This window comes from Haliotis rufescens, unplaced genomic scaffold, assembly GCF_023055435.1.
Source record: "Haliotis rufescens isolate VD_foot unplaced genomic scaffold, xgHalRufe1.0.p SCAF_57, whole genome shotgun sequence".
NCBI classification, from domain to species: domain Eukaryota; kingdom Metazoa; phylum Mollusca; class Gastropoda; order Lepetellida; family Haliotidae; genus Haliotis; species Haliotis rufescens.
Genome location: NW_025964301.1, coordinates 1935213 through 1956393, shown reverse-complemented (window position 1 = coordinate 1956393; position 21181 = coordinate 1935213). Strand labels below are relative to the sequence as shown.

The following is a 21181-nucleotide window of genomic DNA, read 5'->3' as shown; positions in this document are numbered from 1 at the left end:
AAACACAGACACTTTTGAATATAGTTTGAGGATTTAGAGGGACATAATCATTTTGTTTGAGAATATAATTTATTTTTTTTAACTGAGGGATTAGTACAAACAATATTTGGAAAAATGTTTTTCGTTGATCAGTTAGTATTGTACATACTAGTAAGAAATGAAATTCATTACTTAAAATGTACCATCGTCTTGTCTCAAAAGAAAACCTGTGATTTGTTGTTCTTAATCTAGTAAGCCAAATACGACATGTATACTTTAAGGTAATTGTAACAATTATAGTTCTTAGTGAAGTAATTGCTTCTAAATAAGTTAATATTCTCCTCTTGATGAACATCTCTCAACAGCCTTGGATCGTTTATCCGGAAATGTGTTAATCAGGACGATGGCACTTGGAAAGTTTACGTCTAAATAAGTTCCATTGTATGTTTATTGCTCTTACAGTGTCTGATTGTCCTCTTTCTTCTTTACAAACAAAAGGTGATTCTCTTTCAACAAAAATGCACGATTCACAATCATAGTACTAGTATGCTAAATATGTGATAGTGATTTATAAACACATGCTCATGATACAGTCGTACAATCAATTCTGCTTTCTTGTGAATATGGGAAGGGTTTGTGGCTTTTATGTCAGTGTAGGAACAATGATAATCGCTTATGTATATGCCTCTACATAATCCCAACCCCAATCTAGTCCCAATATACGGACTGTATCACAAACAGTTTGTCAATATTATTCTACTTTCATAAAAAAAATATGATACGGAGGAATAAAACTGTATCGTTATGCAAACACACACAAGTCAGTGCACAGTTGTAAGTCACCGATTTTCAGATGTTGCCCTGATGCACAGTGCGCAAGAGAACATTTGAAAATATTAACATTTGACATACGTCAAATAACGCGACATGTTTCTAAAACCATTTCCAAGTTACCTAATCTGTAGAAATAACGCAAATGATGGACGTTGTGCAAACGAGTGGTTTGCATCATTATAAACACAAATGAACTCGTCCTGTAATGATTGTACCATACCCACAATTTTCTCCAACATGATCTGCATGTACTGCACAGTGTGATACAGAATCACACAATGTAAACAAACTAAAAATATTAAAATATATTACATTATTAGAAGAAATGCATTTTCAAAATTGATATAAAGTTGGAAACAATATCATTAAACAAGTTTGTATTTTTTTTAAACTCCTTTGTTCTATTCTGTATACATGCAAATGATATATGTCGAACATAATTGTCCATAATCTTTTTTAACTTTCATATTGCAACTGTTCCAAAATGGAATTCTGCGGTAAGACACATATCGTTATTTGTCTTATCTGACCATTTGAGTAAAAACATTGACATCAAAACGTTATCGTACTTTTATCATTAAATCAAAAGGTATTTCAGAGACATACCTTGACACTTTTAGAAATGTTTCAAGAATCACCGTGAAACGCCTCAAAATAAAGGTAAATTACTTAAATACTATTAGTGTCCTGCTGAAAATAAGCAAATGTTATATTTTAATTCCTTGTTTTACTAAACGCAATACACATGTGTATTGGAATGTTGTACAATAACACCAAAATGACCTTGCATATAAGAGTGTTTGTTTTATTTCTTACAAGATGTCATTACGACAATGTATGAATCGTGAATGCTTATGATATAAACAGAATCGTACTATGCTCTGCGTTTTGATCATGGAAAGTTTGTTTCTTTTTATTTTATTTATCCTCGAGAATGGACCTCTTCACAGTTAAATAGGCATTTAATATTCTTTGACATACCATTATTTTACGTCAAACCTATTTTCCCTCTTTTATGGTCATACATGTACTCCTAGAAAACGTGTATTTTTAGGGGTTTGTAAGGATAGGTAACGAAAAAACACCGTGCCATTATAGTCTGATAAGGTTAAGATATTCAATGGAGTTTAGCCTTTCCGGCGGCGAGCTATATGTTTACTGGTCCCTTCCCCCCGAGTTTTCCTCAACACTAGTGTACGTGTGCTATATCAGGAACGGGGGATGGGGAGTTGGGATCGGGTGTCCCAGACAGGTCCTGGAAGTTTGGCTCTCATGGGAACTATTTTATATAGGTCGTTATTCAAATTGAAAAACTCTTTTGGAATTGAATATGAATGATGATCGTTTTTGAAAATATCATATTCCAACCTTTGAGAGTTTCTGTTGTGTGAAAAGAGTCCGTAGTTCTTATTTTCATTTTCAGCATCACATCCATTGTCTTTATGCTACACAATATCACCTTTTCCTCAGCAGCACGATTCTGTAAGATAAACGTATTTTATAGCAGTTAGGTTATTCAAAATTCAACAATTAATAAATGTTACTCAATGAAATAATAAAAATGACAATAATAGTATTCCTTTCGAATACGTGTGTTTGTATTTTCAGGATTAAAGAAATATATTATTTTGTTTTATATACGTACTTAGTACAATGTACATCATTTTGAATAAAAAAACTGCCATATGCTTCGTATTGTTTTATGTAGAGTTGAGCATGATACACATGCATTAACATGTTTCTTACAATTAGCGTATTAGAACTTTTTAACAAAGACTGCATATTATGTATATTATTATGTACAACGTATGTAGATATGTACTTCATTCCAAACTTAGAATAGAAAGGACATACAAGCCGAATATGATATACCCCTCTTCAATTCTATTACGGTTACACAGTGCATACATTCTCGTATTACTTGGCATATCAGTATAGACTAAATAATAACACTATATAAACATATGGCTTGTGGCTTGAAGAGAGTCGGTGTAGAAGATGAAATGTTGTTGAAGTTGTGACGGCCTTGCTGCGTGCAGTACTGTTGTGTTTCCCCTCCATATTCTGTTGTCTCCATCAGTAGGACCCGTGCCAGAAATAGATTGATAACAGATTGATACACCGAGTCTCCCCTGTGGTGACCACCTCTCACACTAACCAATGTTAACAAATAACATTATTGACGCCGACACGTGGAAATATCAACGTGTCTTTCTATTGGCAGTGTGTGTTATTGGTGATTGGGTCAGCGCCCACACAATACAAATATCAACAACAACAGCAATAATAAATATAATAAAGTCGACTAAACCATTTCGATAAACATAAGCAATTTCTGCTAAAATAATCCGAGTCCGTTGTACGATTCCGACTATATCACGAGCATATGTTTGTGAATCACAACCAAACACTGCTCAGTGTATGGCTCTGAGATACATGGCGTGTGTCCATCTGTGTCAAAAAGAAAATGGAAAGGTAATTATCCTTATTTGCCCACTGGAAATGTACTGAAAACTTTAAAATATGGAAATATTCAGATAAGTTCAAAATGCTGTCTATTCGTGTTGATTTCTGTCACGTTCAAGTTGTGGATTTCATACATGTAAATGAAGTACATAATTATGGCAAGAATGAGAGAAAAGGTCGAGAAAACTTAACCATGAGCAAGACTTCAACCCAAGAAATGTTATGCCCACATATGGCATATACTATATCTCCTACCTAGCAAATTCAGCTTGGGTCAGATTTTAGAGAAACACTTCACCTCTTTATGATCAGCTCTTTCAACATTAAGTGGGATGCGTCCAGTTCATGCAAGTGTTTAAATAAACAGCATCTCATTCATTCATGGTCATATAAATACATTTGATAACTTTTATAACGATTTCTGAACGTTTCGCTAATTTCTTAAATTACGCTGATCTCAGGGTACAAAGGGGAACTTTATCCTACTGTGTCCTGTTTATTAATATGATCAAGTATTTCGAGCGAACGTATACACAGATTATGAATGTAGATTATCTCCTTTTAGGTTATCTAACTAATTAAAACAAATAATAATGTTCTTATGGTGATGGGAGTCCATGACATAGGTAAATTTAAAAGAGTGTGTTTGATAAGATAAAAACACCCTTTCTGAGGCTGCTTCAGTTTTATTTTGTCCCTTGCTCCACAATTCAGCTCAGGATTTTTGACATTTTATTTCAGTTGTGAAAGTATCCTACTAATTGTGGTATCGTGTACAAAGAAGAGCAGATATACACACATGAAAATACAACACCTTTCTATCAATGTAATACAGATTTGTTTTAAAGTTTAGATTCTAACCCAGAGTAATTTAGAAATATATTTATCATAATTATTCCTTCCTAAAAAGAAAAAAAAAATTGACGTGACATGGAAACGTCGTGACAGATGTAAGATGAGATCTGTTTATATCGAGATTTTTGTTTGGTTTGTTTGTTTGTCGTTTAACGCCACACTATATTCAATATTTAAGCTATATATCATACCTGGACCAGACAATCCAGTGATGAAACCATGTACGCATCTGGGATACCTTGACATCCATCAACCAAGTCAGCAAGTCTGACCATCTTATCCCGTTAGTCACCTTCCCTAACAAGCATGGGTTGCTGAAGACCAATTTGTAACCCGGACCTTCCTGGGGGTATGTTTAGATGTGTCGATATTATACTGAAGAATCTAACAAACTATGGACAAATGGAACAAACAAACAAAAAAACGAATTGAAGAAATAAAATAACTGACAGCATTCTTTTTTCAAATCTATGTCGCCATACTAAAATTTCTTTGCGAATATTGCTCGCATTTTCAACAGATACGTGTTCATTATGAAGAATGTACACGTACTGCATTGACGTCATACTGCCCATAGCTAGGCGATATCTTTTCAGTAGCCTTAAGCCTCACTGAGCATTATATGGTTTTTTTCAGTGGGATTGACTTTTATAGTTTGTATGTTTTTTTGTGTGTTTTTTTTGCCAAGTGGCACATATCAACTTGATGTATTTAAGCAAACACTTGAAGATGACGACGTCCATTGTTCATGACGTTACATAAGGTATTTTTTCATGATTAAGTCGATATCTCCACTTGACAATTTTCGACATTTTATCAGACAAAACACCATTGGTATGACATAGTATATGAATTGCCGCAACCCTGTTTCTATATGGACTGCAAAAACATATCTACTAGTATCTATTATGAATCACCTGGTCTGTCATCCCTGAAACAAATATATCCAATATACGCTATATTAATAATATTTTGCAACTCTAGATTACTCTAGTATCTGAAAATGAAGACTATAATGAACTATATTTAAACAACTGTTTTATCTGTAAAATATGTTCATGTCACAGACTAGATGTTAGTGAAAGAAACACCTACTCGCAACTCGAAGGACGGATCAGCTGTCCCTCGTGAAATAATGTTGAAAGCAATTCAATGCGGACATATAATCCGTAATTCTCTACAGTTCGTACGTTATTCTGTAAATAATTACTTTTAATAAATTCCCAAAATCAAGCAAACTGCAAAACACAACGTATCATTTGTCATCTGGTTTTCAAAGAAAAACACATAAATCTACATTGTATTGATTTACATGTAAACCTAATATCCAGATGATACAAACAAACACAACACTTTTTTCAGTTAACGCAGTTCAAGTGTCGTATATTCATGACAACATCAGTGTCAGTGCCACGGAGTGGACAACGGTCTCTGTGTATGATGTGACGGCATGAGTTACTTGATACCCTCATTAGCCCGGAACATCTACCAATGTATAGCCACCACTTGCACATGGGGAATGTCAGCAATTCTATGTAGACACTGTTGGCGAGGATTCAGACATACACAAACATCAGCAGCAGCAATATGGTCATCTCTAGCTGTCATTACTGACACCCCGTGACGGTGATTGATGAGGATGGGGATGAGGGGACGGGGTGGCTCCCCCCTGAGGAAGATCGGGGAGGAGTATACCTGTTGCATGATTCTAATTAACAACCTCGGTGGGGATTCTGACTAATTATTTATTCTTCCTGCCCGTGGTGAATTTACTATATTGATCGTTTTTGCAGGGGATACATGATCGTAGTATACTGGTGTAAGTAAAAATATTATCGAATCGGGTTATACAGAATATTTACATTATCACCCTGAAAAATTACACATTCTATGAATGATGAAATATATACTGTAAATAAATTCCCGGGCGAAAGAAAGTATTCACCCATGTTTGATAGTGGCTAAAACTGAAAACAAATAATGGTTATTCAATGGTTATGTTCACCAATGATCATCATTATTGTCAACCCCGACATAAATGCGTCTTAACAGAGGGGACAATCATTATGAGCATTTGTATGTTTGATACGGGTACCATTGTTGTGCTGTTATCAGTGTTTCGCCATTTTCTGCCATCTCATGTTTTGATAAATTGTGTTGTTGTTTGGTCAAATCCAATTTTCAAGTGTATGTTTTCTTTTGCCAGGAAGTTTATATTAGGTAATAGTTAAAAAGTGAGAAGCCACGTATGTTGTCTACAAGTATGCGATGAAGATGAAATTTCGAGTTAGAAAAGACAAATCAAACATTCATTGCCACATGCCATTTTAAAGGCAAAAATGACAATACGTGACTGTTATCACCGTCCAATCTCAAATGTCTGGAATATCCTGTCAAATTGTCACATTTATTCAATTTAACTTTTGTTATCTCTGCTAAACAAATGAACGGTGTGAATTGCTAATGAAATTGTCATCTGTCAGTATGATGTTTAAGTTCGTTTGTAATTCTATCAGAGTGTGTGAACGTTATGGAAATGGATATTTTAACCTCATCTTTTCTGTCTACAAAAAGAATCTGTTCCCGAAATGATGTATTGCAAGATAATACTAAAAAGACCCATTGACCCGCCTAATGATCTGCTAACCATTCCAGAGCTCTCAGTTATGCAAGTCATGTTCCTTATCTACCCACGAGTAAATAATCAGTAGCCTCCTTCTGTGTACTGTACCAAGTCATGAGAGGGACAGTAGGCGCATCGTAGTCTTTCTTTACAGACCCTAGATCATCTACATATAAACCAGGAACCTTCATTCCATTTGCATCCCCTCCCGAGCACTAGCAGTGTATTCGAAACCCCTTTGCAGCTCTGGGCAGACTTGAGGGTTCATTTATACTCCAGGGTTCTTTTATTTTATTTTTTTTATAAAACCTTATACATACCTATATAATTCGGAGACTATATGTTAATCTATCGTGTCCGATAGTACCCGATAGTAGTATGTCAACCAAACAAAACTAAACAAAGCTGCAGTTTCCAGTTTGAAGTTGTGTGTCAGGTTTAATAAAAAAATTAATCCTCTGAATATCAGAGCCTAAACGGGATGAGAATGGGATTGTTTGAAAACAAATGTGCTCTGCAGTCTGCCAAAAATCCTAACCCCACCTCGTGCATCCTTTGTCTGCCCCTAAAGTATTCCTCTGCATTAAATTATTCATGATAATCCGTCTACCATCTCTCCCTGACACCGGTATGCACCTTGTGCTGTGGCAGGTATTCCCCGACCCTAGGAGCCGTGCCATATCCACTTGTAAAGATGCCTTACCCGGCAGGGGGACAAGGAGAAACTATGAGGTAGATAGGTAATTCTTTTCCCGTGGAGGGGGGAGGGGGACTTAATCAGAGAAAATCTTATGTCACCAGTCAACGGTAGGCCGAGGGTGGTGGATAGAATCACTCGGCATCGCTTCCATGTGATGAGAGCAGGGGGGCTACTAGACAACCCTGGCACAACCCTCTCTGGAACTCCGCTCCTCCCAGAACTGTCAGCCAGGATCCCATTCCAACCAATCAGGATACAGGTGGAGCATGGGAAAGCCCAGGAAGCAGAAGGGAGTTTAAATCTCTCATTTGTCAACTTTATTGCCTCTTTATCGCTTCAATTGGCCGGTATAGCCAAAGACGGTACCCAAGGAACATTTATCTGGCAGAGTGAAGTCTTCTCCTTGCTTGTCCCCATGCTAATGGACGTGACGAACCCTCTGTCTCCAAGAGCTAACGCGTTCTCCATCGCCTCGCTCATGTCAGGACCCGGTGCGGAAGCAATGTTCATGGGTATACCCCCTCTTGTCCCCCCTCAGAGGAGTACAGACTGTTACTTTGATTGGAGCCAGGGAGGAACATACCCGACTGTAAAGACAATGGAAGGTGGGTACTGTGTGGACCAAACCGTGTCATCCCCGTTCTACCATCGGCTGAAGGATGTGCCTCTTAACAATAATGTTTATGTTAAATACTTGTAACATGGTTTAGCATCTCTTTTTCAACTGATTTTATAAATAATATGTAGATTATTATATATTTCAAAAGTTGTCAGACTATAACATAGTACCTCCATCGTTACATATACACCCAAGTGCTGATGCTAATATACGGTATTTTTACCTGTAATATTGTCGGTATATTTTATTTTAATAACTATCTTCATTATCTATAAATAGTACCCTGCTGTGAATTTAGATAATTCCTTAAGATGATGATATTAGGTTGCATTGTGATAATATATCTTACATGAAATGACTTTTCTTATATTTTCTATTATTCTATTATTCTATTAAATAATGGCGACAAAAACATTTCCATAATCATAAGAAATATCTACTTAAACTAGAGTACATTGTAAAATTCCGACTATATCGTATGCATGTATTCATGAATCACCATCAAATAGTGATGATACCGGGTGTTTGCATAGGGATATGTGTCCAGATAGGTTTATGTCGCATATATGACTATGCCGCTCAATCTTTTCACATTGATTGTTCTTTTTATGTAATGTGCAATTGACTGTTTCCATATTTATTCCTTTGTAAAAGATGCAAACCATTTATCACTCCTAATAATGGCCCCATCTCCCCTGTTAGCCAAAAACTATCTGCAACCAGCGAACCATCACATGTAAGCCTCAACACGCAGAAGGAGTTCCCATTCAGTTAAAGGCCATGTTTCTAATTGAGCGTATAACGAAACAGAACATAAATGTTTAGAAATATATGTGAGGCAATCCGCGACATGTGCCTCGGGGGAAAGCAGCTGCTTTCTGGAGACGAAAAATATTTTAGAATTAGTCATGTTAGCAAGGAAAAACAACCTGCTTTTGAATTAGTGTAGGCGCTTTAAGTAAAGAACATAATTGAAGATCTCTTCAGAGGATAATTGTGATATATTGTGATTATGGGTAGCAAATTATGACACTTTTATTCATGTTTTTTTTAATGTGTTAAAATGAGATGTGTTTAAATTAAAAACAATCTTCTTTTATATCATTGTTAACGTTTGAAGTAAAGGACATGGTTGAAGATCACTTAAGATGATGATGGTGACATATTGTGATTGGGAGCATATTACGACACTTGTATTTATGATGTTGTTTTTTAATTAAAAACAGTCTTTTTTAATATCATTGTAGACGCATTCTTAAAGGACAAAAATGAAGAGTTCGTCAAATGATGTGAACAAGCATGATGGTGAAATATTGTAAATATAAGGAACCATGTTATTTCAATTGTATTTGTGCTGTTGTTCCAATTCATTTTCTGATTTGAGAAATAACTCTCCATCATAATATTTATTCCGAAATCAAGTATCTTATAACACTTATAACTGTATTTGTTTTTTTGTTTTTTTGTTGATATGAAGATTATTGATTGGATTTTTATTACACGCGTACAACAATCGTTGAGATCATATGAATCGGATGCATTGTAATTGAATTTTGCTGGACGCCAATAACTGCAGGATTGTTATTATGAAGTTTACTATCCGTATACATTACGACATAATGTGTTGTTGAAACAGATTCCACTGGGCGTAAAAGGCAAAATAGCGGTGAAAATAATATGAATGGATCACTGACAACTGAAACACATCCATAGCTGCATCTTATTATCAAAAGTGTTTTAGTCGAACTTGAAAGCTACATTGTATCCCCCGCAGTGTATCCTCGGGGTATATAAGTAAATGTATCAAAATATAATAGCACCATATACATGTAAAATGAAATACTGCTGCTATATTGGTTAAGTGTACATTTATCGCTTCCATATTTGTTGCGATTTTACCTAAAAATTGTAGATGGCATGCACATTAATAATTCCTGTTTACATGTCAGTCTTTTTACAAACTGTTGTACTTAATATTGCTGTAACAGCCTCTGTCCTTGATATTTGTATGTTTGCTTTAGACGTTAATAGAAACGTGCTCAGTGCTCCCATCCCAAACAGCGTGGTAAATTGTTAACTTATTCTATTAAAAATACCTAAATTATAACAATTGATAAATTATAATTAATTATTTCATAGTGTGGATGATAAAGCAAAAATTTAGGTTGTAATCCTGTCTATAAGGATACGTTTTATGGATTGTAAAGAACAATGTTACCATAGATACGGGATATTAACCAGCCACATCTTCAGTGGACTGATATGATGTTGTCACAAGACATGTATGCTACATTAACATGACATCAAGAGGGATTTAAGCGATTTCATCAACATCAAACTGTGTGCAAAATTATATGTCAAATCACTGTAAATCTGTTACCAGAGTGATGTAACTGCTATTGAAAATGTCAAAGATGTCACATATCTACCATCAAATTAGGAAATCCACATGAACTTAACATTTATAGCGACGTTAAAACTGTAAATAAGAAAAAGCAACCGAGAATTGTAATGAACCAGTGCCAAATTCTTCTCAACATTCTTGTATCTTTTGTTATAATTTGGCGCCAACAATTTTCAATTACAAATACGATTGGTTTTTTAAAGATAAGACAATATGTAGCGCATGTTGGCCAGGTATATTTACGATATCAAACATCAACATGGTATTCTATACCGATCAAGGAATAGTAAGTGGTGCCAAGGCTATTTGCGCTATAATACATAATGGATGTAATATAATTACTTTAGTGCAGATCACAAATGTTCGACGTATTTGTTCATTTGTGAGTAACAGATGCTACCGTAAGGGCAGGGCATGCTTATCCACCTGGTGTCAACACTGATTTTCAGTGATCTATTCAAATATTTTTCTCCGGTATTTTGCTTTTTATCACTATGGATTCTGTTTCATAGATAATGGAGACTGGTTATTCTCCGTTGTATATTTACTTCATTCTGAATTATTCATTATTAAAAGTTATGACACACAAATATCCGCAACTGAGAAATTAATAACCATTGTATCACTTGAATGCAAGGCTATTTTCGACGTGAATTAAGACGCGTGGCTTCGTATTAGAAAAGCTTACAATAAACACAACCTTAATCTGTATGATCTTGGTGAGAACAACCGACATTTCTTAAACACATATTCATGATATCGTCGGAATCGTACAATCGATTCTGCTTTTGGCAGAGATGAATATGGAAAGTCGCTTTTATTTGAGAAGATTCTATCAATACTTTCACGTGGAGGTGTTAAGTACAACGCTCTAATCAGTCAGTACGTTTGTCTTGCACTGTGTTCCCCAGGCCTGAGGAATAATCACCAGTTCGGACAGTGACAGTAAGTGGGGGTGACAGTATCCCTGATACGCGGATATTTATGTTCACAAACATACATTTGCTTCTCAGGAATACGTGGATTCAGATCTGCTGTAAATTGAAACAGCATGGTTATTTTATACTCTACGGAAGTAAAACGTTTCTTTTTTTTGTCCAAATATCAATTGTTCCATGAAATTTTATTTATTTTGGAGAATGAGAGCATGGATGTTTAGAATGATTCCAGATAAATCTTATTCTTACATTTCACTGTCCATGAACGGGGACTGCTATTGCGAGAATATATTTAGAGCGCGTATGGTTTCATTTATAGAAGACATCTAGCGTTCTTCAACTTTCACTGTCAATGAACGGGATACTGGTAGAATGAGATCATTTATACGGTTTGTGGTGAAACTTATCATTTGTTTAATACAGCACTAAAAACTAACTAAAATGACAATCTAGACATTTATTTGGTATATATAACAAGAGTATCAGATAAAATACGAAATTGAAAAATAAATAATCATTTTCACGCTAAAGCGTGTCAAGTAGTGAATAGATGACAATTGCTTACAGAAGTCAAGAGGCATGGCATGGTAAGTTGCAGTAATATCATGTATAAATCACAGTACATGATAATAATTGAAATACACTACATTGTACCCTAAAATATATTTGATGGTGTGAGATGATATGAATCGCCTTATTACATGTACTTTCACTGTCTTAAAATTGGAATGAATGCAAAATTTCTTATGTGAATAAATAATTTTGCACACTGACTAAGTTTAAAAATTCAATAGTTCTTCTATTCATGGTATGTCATGTAAATGATATCACAAATAACCTTTATGATAAATGACTATGTTTCATTCGCCAAAGGATAAAATAATGCAGACACAAAAACAGTTCCGTACACAACTTGTCTAGGACAAGCACTGAGGCCATTCAGAATAGGCATACACACTTAGAGTCTTCTGGCTTTGACCTGCTTAGATAAGAATATACTTTTTCAGGCTTATCACTTTAAAGCGAGAACAGATTGAACAAAGAAGATGCAGATAGCGATTAACAGGCCATGTTTTAACGAGTGACGATAGACTTCAAGCTACTGATGCTGGGGTTTAACATGCTTGGTCTAGAAAATGGGGATGCCGTCGCGTTTTGATTGAACGCTATTGTTTCCTTGAGACCTGGTACGGGAAAAGGTGTTCGTTGAGATTGAAGTTTCGGTTAGTTCATTGACTGATAACCAATTTTGTATATCCCAAGGTGATTTTCCTGTAGTTCTTTGTTTAATGGTGGAGGTATTTAATGAAGTACTGAATTCTTAGAGGGTACTCGCGGAGAGGAGAATGGGATACTATGTACATATTACATTATCGAATCTCCACTAAACTAACATATTAAATTACTAAAACCGTTGGACTAGAATTTAAAGAAAATGGTATTTCATTAACACGAGTGTAATGCAGTGTTCTGATTGATGTCCAATGGATGTAGCAACATATTCTACGATTTGTAAACATGATACAAGAAAGTCGGCGGGGAAGGCGGGATGAGAGAAAACGAGGAGAGAAAGGGGGTAGAGAGAGGAGAAACAACAACATGCTATGGACATTTACACAGGCCTTTGAAATACACCATCAGAAATCAAAAGGATGCATAGACGTATAAGGGTTATGGTGTATTACAGCGGACAAATGATGACTCATTCAAATTTTCAGAAACATTATATCGATGTTCATATTTCTGTATTGTTTTCCACGGTATAAATGGAGTTAATGTTAATCTGTCATGGTATGACAGATTAACTATCGTAAGATGAAAAAAAAATGGGTGTTCTTTAAATTCTTTTGAGTAATAATTATAATGTTAAATATTTGACAAAAGTAACCAACAAAGACAACACAGGTTCAGTTCCAACACGTACATATGTTAGGTATATATAGAGTGTTTTCCTGTAAACGCTAAGAGAACGAACACTTACCGAGCACATTTATGAAACAAATTGGCCCGGAGCGGGTAATGGCAACCTAAATCGGCCTACACTGACGGTGATGTCAATGTTAAGTAAATATTCCCCGTGACACAACGTATTAATTTTAATGTGGATCTTTCAACGCCACATTGTGCAGTGTCAGGCTTATTTATGCTTCACATCTGACTAAACGTGAAAGGAAGGATATTTGGGAATGGTTTGTTTATTGTTGGATAATGTATGTCCTCATAATTAGAAAATTACGCTAATTCAGCAAAAAGAATGTGTTTCGGTCCGATCTGTACAACATCAAGCACATTAATGCCAACTAATATCTTGTCATTGTTAAGTGAGTGAGTTGTGATTAGGCAACTTTTAGCAATATTCAAGCAATATCACGGCGGGGGACACCAGAAACGGGCTTCACACATTGTACCGATGTCGGGAATCGAACCCGGGTCTTCCGCTTTAACCACTAGGCTACCCGACCGCCCTTCATTGTTAACATTTCGGTTCATAAGCATTTGCAAATAAATATTAATAATACTTAATGGATATGGTTATCGCCCATCAGTTTAGGCATGCTCAAAGCGCTAACTCCAGTATTACCCCGGTCAATGGATGAACACACTCGATTCTCTTTCTCAGCTCCGTGGGGAATATACAACCCAAGTTGCCTCAATAATTCCGAAAATGCCTCTGTGGTCTAGTGGTTGAGCGTCCGCCCCCGATCCCCTGTCGCGTCATACCAAAAGACGTGTAAAGATAGTACTTCTTACCCTGCCTGGCGATCGGCAACGAATGGGCTAAAACAAGAACTGGTCGACTCAGATTCAGTATACTGTGTCTGAGAAGGGTATTTATGTTAAACTACGCCATGGTATCTCCGTGGGGTAGCACTATAGAATCGGCATCAGTCCGGACTAGTACAAACAACCACACACACACGTGCATGCACGTCGCTATATGAGTGCAATAATCTAGAACGCGACGTTTAACCCCATTTCACCTCACCTCACCTCACCTCACCTCACCTCACCTCACCTCACCTCACCTCACCTCACCTCACCTAGGATACAATTACTTGTATGGACCCTAGCAGCCAATGCTGCAGTATGCTTGCATTACATAGTACCCCTTAAGTCTAGTCCAGATATTCAAAATAACCGGCTGTCCTTATTTAATTATTGCTGAGTGCGGCGTTAAGCAACAAATAAACAATTATCCCCAAACGCAAAGAAAGAGGTATCCTTCTCAGTAATATTGAAGACAAAGATTCTCCTCTTATAACGTTGTGTGGTATCAGGTTCGACATAATCCTTGTTTGATACAGTATACAGTCGACGACTCTGATCATACGCTTCATATGGGACTGATTGCCGGTTCACTATGGAAAATGATTGCCGGTTCGAAACCAGTTGTCATCTCAATAAAAGGGTTAAACTACCATCTAAGTCCCTGAAATGAACATATCGTACAGAAAAAACAGTTGTTCAGTTATCTTAATAAAAATATAATAAAAGGGAGCCCAGTTACTCTCTTCATTTCCATACTGCAGTAATCTAGACTTGCGAAACATTATAGACTTGCATGGGCTGTAATTGATATATATTTGTATCAGGGTCTGTAAGACAGACTATAAAAGGGTGTTTACATGACGAGTTCTTAAAGAACGGAAGCATATCATCCATATGCAAAATCAATTTCTGTGGTGGGATTAAAGTCACAAAGAATTGTTTATACTGGTAAAAGAGTCTTACGCATTTTGATTGTTTTTTAGTTTTGCTATGTTGTATATAAATAGTAAAATAGGTTACTGTATATCTGGTCATCGTTCTTCAAAATTGATATTTAAGAAGTTTAAAGCCTTCTTCACTCCAGATATTGATGTTCATCATTCTGTGCTGAAGGCTAATCATATGTACGAATAAGTTATGAAATATTCAGTGTTGTCTATGCATATATACACAACAATAAATGGATTTTAGATTGACTGATAAGAACTTTTGTATATCTCAATGAGATTTTCTTGTTGTAATTCTTTGTTTGATTAAGATATAATTTAATTCATTCATTTTTTGATGCATGTATGTCCATAATATATCCTATATTGAAACATTGCAAAAACATGTAATGTTACAAAGCATCAACCTTTTTTCAATATTCAAACTGATATTTCCCGAACATGTGAGGAAATAGCAGCAACAAAGCTGGCATATTGGTAAAAACCTAGTCATGAATCATTGTAATGATGACACCAGGTGTTAGCGAAACACATGAGTATGTCTAGTAGCATTCCATTTGGTGTGCGTATGTACATTCATCACCGAGTCTACCGACAGTATAGAGTAGTGCATTGTTTGCCAACATAATCAATTCTTGAAATAACCAATTCCAAAGGATCTTTGTTGTCAGTTGCTGATCCGAAATTAGATATTCAGGTAAACAATTAACAGTCAACTGCACAACAAGGATTTGTATTTAAAATTGGTAAAACAATACACTTTATGCTCTTCAATACAAATGTGTGTGTGTGTGCGTGTTAATATGGCGTGTGTGTGTGTGTGTGTGTGTGTGTGCGTGCGTGCGTGCGTGCGTGCGTTTGTGTGTGTGTGTGTGTGTGTGTGTGTGTGTGTGTGTGTGTGTGTGTGTGTGTGTGTGTGTGTGTGTACTGAATTGGTTTCGAACGATATTTGGGTGGATGGAGAGAAGGTAGACAAACTCTAAATCACTGAAAAAATATAATTGTGACACAATCAACTCCATTTAAATTGGAGAGGAGCCCCAGTGAGATACCTAAACCTGTGGTAAATCTAGACTTGCTTCATTTAGGGCTATAACATTACAGTAAGGGTTGGGCGGAGGGGGAAGTAATATTGTTTAGGGACTGTGAGACATGCAGGATGGAAGCGTGTACTTTAACACCCATGCGTGCTAGTTTTGCTTGTATGCATATATGGCAAAGAGATAGAGGGCAAAGAACCATATCCAGGAGCCATTTCGGTGCTTCCATACAATAAATATTCTTGAATCTTGACCCTACCAATACATTTCAGCTTGTCTCCTCAACACAAACGCCGGCAGAGCGTTGTACGACGTCGCCAGGTACGATGCACAGCAAGAGCACCAAGGCTGTCGTCTTTCTTCTCATGATGTGGACGTTAACAAAAATGAACTGGATTCGAACTCGGACAAATGTGGCAGCCCTACGTCCTTGAAGTCTGAATCCCCCAAGAAACCTCTACACCCCAAGTTAGCCAATGTATCCGTGCAGCTGGAGATGAAGGCCTTGTGGGACGAATTCGACGAACTCGGGACAGAAATGATTGTCACAAAGGCGGGACGGTAGGTACAGTCAGTAGTGACTACATCTTCGATATAAACTGGGCGTGCATGGTTTGTAGATAGATGTTATTGCACGTTTTTACATATACCGTTACTGTAGAAGATATTTGGTTCATTATTCTGCCCTTGTGTTTTACCGTATTCGACGTAATAAGCGCCCAGGGCGCTCTCAAAATTAGAAATAGGGGGCTCTTATTTGAATATTATTTTGGTGAAAAAAATAGAGTTGAAAGAGAAATTTCGTGGTTTATGCTGACAGCCTGAAATGTTTATGTACGACGGATATATTTTTCCAGAATTAAATGCCAATAATTAAGTGTGCATATAACACACGAGTGCGTATTATACGCGAATAAATAAGTCTTGTGTACATTGATCAATCGGAAGGGGTGCTAATTGGGATTGTTCACTAGCCAATATCTCAGCAAATGTCGCCGTGGGCGCTTATTAGAGCGGGGCGCTTATTTCGTCGAATACGGTATATGTTTTTAAGCAAACTGTATACCTTATTCCTTTATGCCCCTCATGAGTACAATAAGTGAAGCCCATGTCTAGCTTCCGAAGTCATGGCTAAAAGCGGCGAAAAACTACACTCGCTCGCTCAGTATGCTTAACATTCAAAATTGATTTACTTTTAGTGAGATACTAGTATATAAACCTTTCTCAAGACTTCATATTCAATAACACACTAAGATCAACTTAAATTGGGTAAAAGTGAAAAAAGAAATAACAAGATATCGATCATCTTCCATTAGTTGTTTGTTATACGCAATGCCAGCCTTGGCTTAAGGTTCATCTCTCTTGGTCGTTTCTGAGAAATTAACATTGAAATTTGCAGCAGATTGTCGGGTTTAATATCTGTACAACTGTTGGATGACGGCAGTTGTACTGATACCAAACAAATATAATCTGAAAGTCACACTTGCCGTTGCAATGCCGTATGTTAAACTTGCATAAACACCAACAGGTATTAAAATATTTTCGTAGGTCTAGATCCTTGCATAATTTGACGAAAATAAAACAATTCATCCTTTCACACCTCCTGACCCTACATTTCTTAACCATCCATCACCGATTTTGGCAAGATTCGGGCACATACTTGGCTCAGTCCTTAAGAATAACAGTACTGTACTTCAATAATCTCTGGAAGTGTCTGGGTAACGGTGCCGGTATTGTTTCCATATCAACAAGGCCATGATATTGTTTTCTTTTCGAACAAACCATTACATATAAGTCACGTAATCAAACAGATAATAATCAGGCTGTAACCTGCACAGGAGCTCGGGTTCGGTTATGACGTGTCTGCACCTGTAATTACTCCTTGCGTTAATTACCCCCCGGGGGCCACGTGCCATCTCCTGGAACCTGATGATGAGCAGGGTGGGAGGATGCAACCCTGCCCCATCCCTGCTCCATCCCGGGGGTCTGGCATGTGATACAATGTTACGATTTCACACATGCTGGTGGTGATGACATAGGATTTGATTGAGCAATAAGGAGTTTCTGTTTAGGAAGTATCTCTACTTGCCCCGTGTCAGTGTTTACGTCAAACTGAAACGCCAAAGTCATTTCCGTGTTTATACTTTGCCTGAGCATCCTCAAGTCTTGAATAGAATCTGTTGTTCAAGCTCAGCGCTTCAAGAATTTTATTTATACCAGTTACGTGAGGTCATGGTTATTCATACATAAATTATAAGTATGATTAACCTATAAGCACATATATTTGGACGTTAGCTTGTCCAATTATCTACCAACACTTTCTAATTCCATTTACCTGTGCATTTCTTTAAGGGCGGGCATGCTTCTTCAAAATAAAAAACAATAATTCCTCCTCAAAAATCAAACAAACAAACAAACATAATTATTAAGTATTGACCTCTGCAGTCAAGATTGTTCACAAGATTAACAGTTTTCCACTTTTTAAAACATTATGATGACGTCACGCTATTGTTCACTGGCCATTTTATACAAATAAACCTGGAGCAACTATACGTCATTAAGCAAAATTATAGAGAAATTATAACACCAACCATAACATGATTTAATTGAGAAAAATCACTCGAATCTGTGGATTCCGAAAGTAGTATCAAGCGATTCTCATGATTTCTCCATTACAGAATTACTCACGAGAAAGGAGTATTTGATTCTCTGCATATTCCTACATCACATATTTTTTTTAAATCCTGATCCTGTAAATAATGCATTTTCTTGTTTCTGGTTGAAACCAGGACGAGTTTTCTGTTCTACTTGCTATGATGTATTTACAGAAGCAATGAACACCTACGTTATGTAACGATTGTTATGTAAGACTTTCACGCATGAACATGCATGCTAACTGTCACGATAACAGTTATTGATGCGATTCTCTGTTGGTACATACACCACAGACACATTATTCAAGTCGGCTGCTCCAAAAAACAAGGACTCGTAAATATATGACGTCAACGCCAGAGAATAACCAGTCTCGATTATCAGCCGAAACAGATTCCAGTTGGCGTAAAAGGCAAAATAGCGGTGAAAATTATATGATTGGATCATTGAAAATTGTCTGCCTCTGCTGCACGTGTCGTAGATTTGGAAGTTAAATATATCGACTGGCATTAGCTATATCCATTTCTAAATAAATAAATGTTCTTCTTAAAACCGTGGACAGCGTCCCGATAACAGTTTATAGTAATAATATTACAACATGCTCCAGGTGAAGATCATATTGTTTCAAATCTTTCCAATTCCATATTTCTGACAACGAAAACAGTAGCACTTGATTTGAATGCAACATTACATCGCTTTAGTATGTGCTTAATGTAATTACAGAACATACGATCCGTCAAGCTTCTTAATGTTTGCTCGATTCGGTTAGGTGATACGTGTACACCAGCACATCCCTTCCCCCAGGCGACGCCATGCACCACCCCCGCCCTCCCCGATTCCGACCCTTGGTCCCTGAAATTCTCCTGGGTGTTGATGCACATGCTGGGCGCTAATTGTCGTCGATTTCTCGAAATGATCTGTTTAGAATCGGCCCAATCTTAAAATGAGCCGGAACATTTGGTTAACACATGTGGTTCCAATATCAATCAATTTCACATTGCAACTAAAACCTCGGGGAAACAAACGCGATCTGCCTTCTAAAACCCGGGGGACCAGGATTTCAAAGAAGCACATGGGTGCGTCAGGCAGGACTTCGACCACAGAGAATCCAAACTTAGAAGAGCAGAATGGATATATTTTATCTTTCAATCTCCGCTAGTAAATCAAGTCAAGTTGAACAGAAAAACATTTATCTATGTTTCATTTTTCGATTCGACCTGCTCCGGAATGTTAATTTAAGTTTCATTTGTCATTTGCGGAAATTTATGGCGGCCCGTGCTTTGTATGTAAACACGGTTTGACGGCCTCTGTAGGTGGTGTTTTCGCTTGTTCTATGTTTACTCTGTGTTTATTGTGGTTCTCTAGCCACGATATACTATCTTTCCTCAAAGGGCGCACCCCACCTTACGCTAAAGTAGAAAACATTCGAAATGTTCCATTTATTGCAAATATTCGACCTCCACGATAGTTAAATGTCGTCAGAAGTAATATTCTTAAATGTTGGGTTATTGCCTTTATAACTTTCACATCAGTAAATGCGCACGATCTGTGTTTGATCTTGTTCACGTTAAGGAGAGAAAATGCTTTGAGATAAGACTTCATATCTAATGGCGATACCAGTTTCTTGTTAATATATATTTCTCTGTGCTGAAATTGTTAATGACTCAAACTATCAACAGAACCATGTCTACGATTAATAGACACAGAACACTCGGTCATGAAATGTTCGCTAGAGTCTCGTCATGGTCATTTATATGTTGACGTGCATTTACCCAAAATAATAATAATAATAATAATAATAATAAGTGCACTTATAATGCGCCAGATTCCATTCACCAAGTGGATGCTCATAGCGCTACCCTTATGATTTAACGTTTCAGTTCACGACTTGTAGACTTACCATAGACTACAATAGTTTCTTAAAATATATAATTTTGATAGAAACAAACAAATCCATTTAAATTGCAAAATGATCCCATACCCAGTGAGATTGGAGATTCTGACTTTTTGCAATCGGAGCCCCAGTGAAATGAGCGACCCTGAACCTGTGGAGAATCTAGACTTGCTTTATTTAGAGCTATAGTATTGCAGTAAGGGCTGGACAGAAGTAAAGCTAATATTGTTCAGGGACTGTGAGACAGGCTAGTCTGGGCGTAGACTAACATTAACTCTCTGAACTGAAAATAACTCATGATGATCTTTGGTCTTTTTTTTATAATAAAACATTTAATATACCGTTTTCGACGTAATAAGCGCCCAGGGCGCTCTCAAAATAAGAAATAGGGGGCTCTTATTAGAATAAAATTTTGGTGCATATAAGGATTGTCCACGAGCCAATATATTAGCAAATATCGT

General features: G+C 36.7%; 1 protein-coding gene across 1 annotated transcript in view; it reads left to right on the top strand.

The window, feature by feature from the left end:
• Positions 1-7723: 7723 nt before the first annotated feature.
• Positions 7724-21181, top strand: part of LOC124137806 (T-box transcription factor TBX1-like) — a 40879-nt gene continuing 27421 nt past the window's right edge. The window contains exons 1-2 of the mRNA XM_046504255.2: positions 7724-8062; positions 16447-16735. Of these exons, the coding sequence (XP_046360211.1) occupies positions 7873-8062; positions 16447-16735 (479 nt within the window). The 5' untranslated portion in view covers positions 7724-7872. The remainder of the gene's footprint in view (positions 8063-16446; positions 16736-21181) is intronic.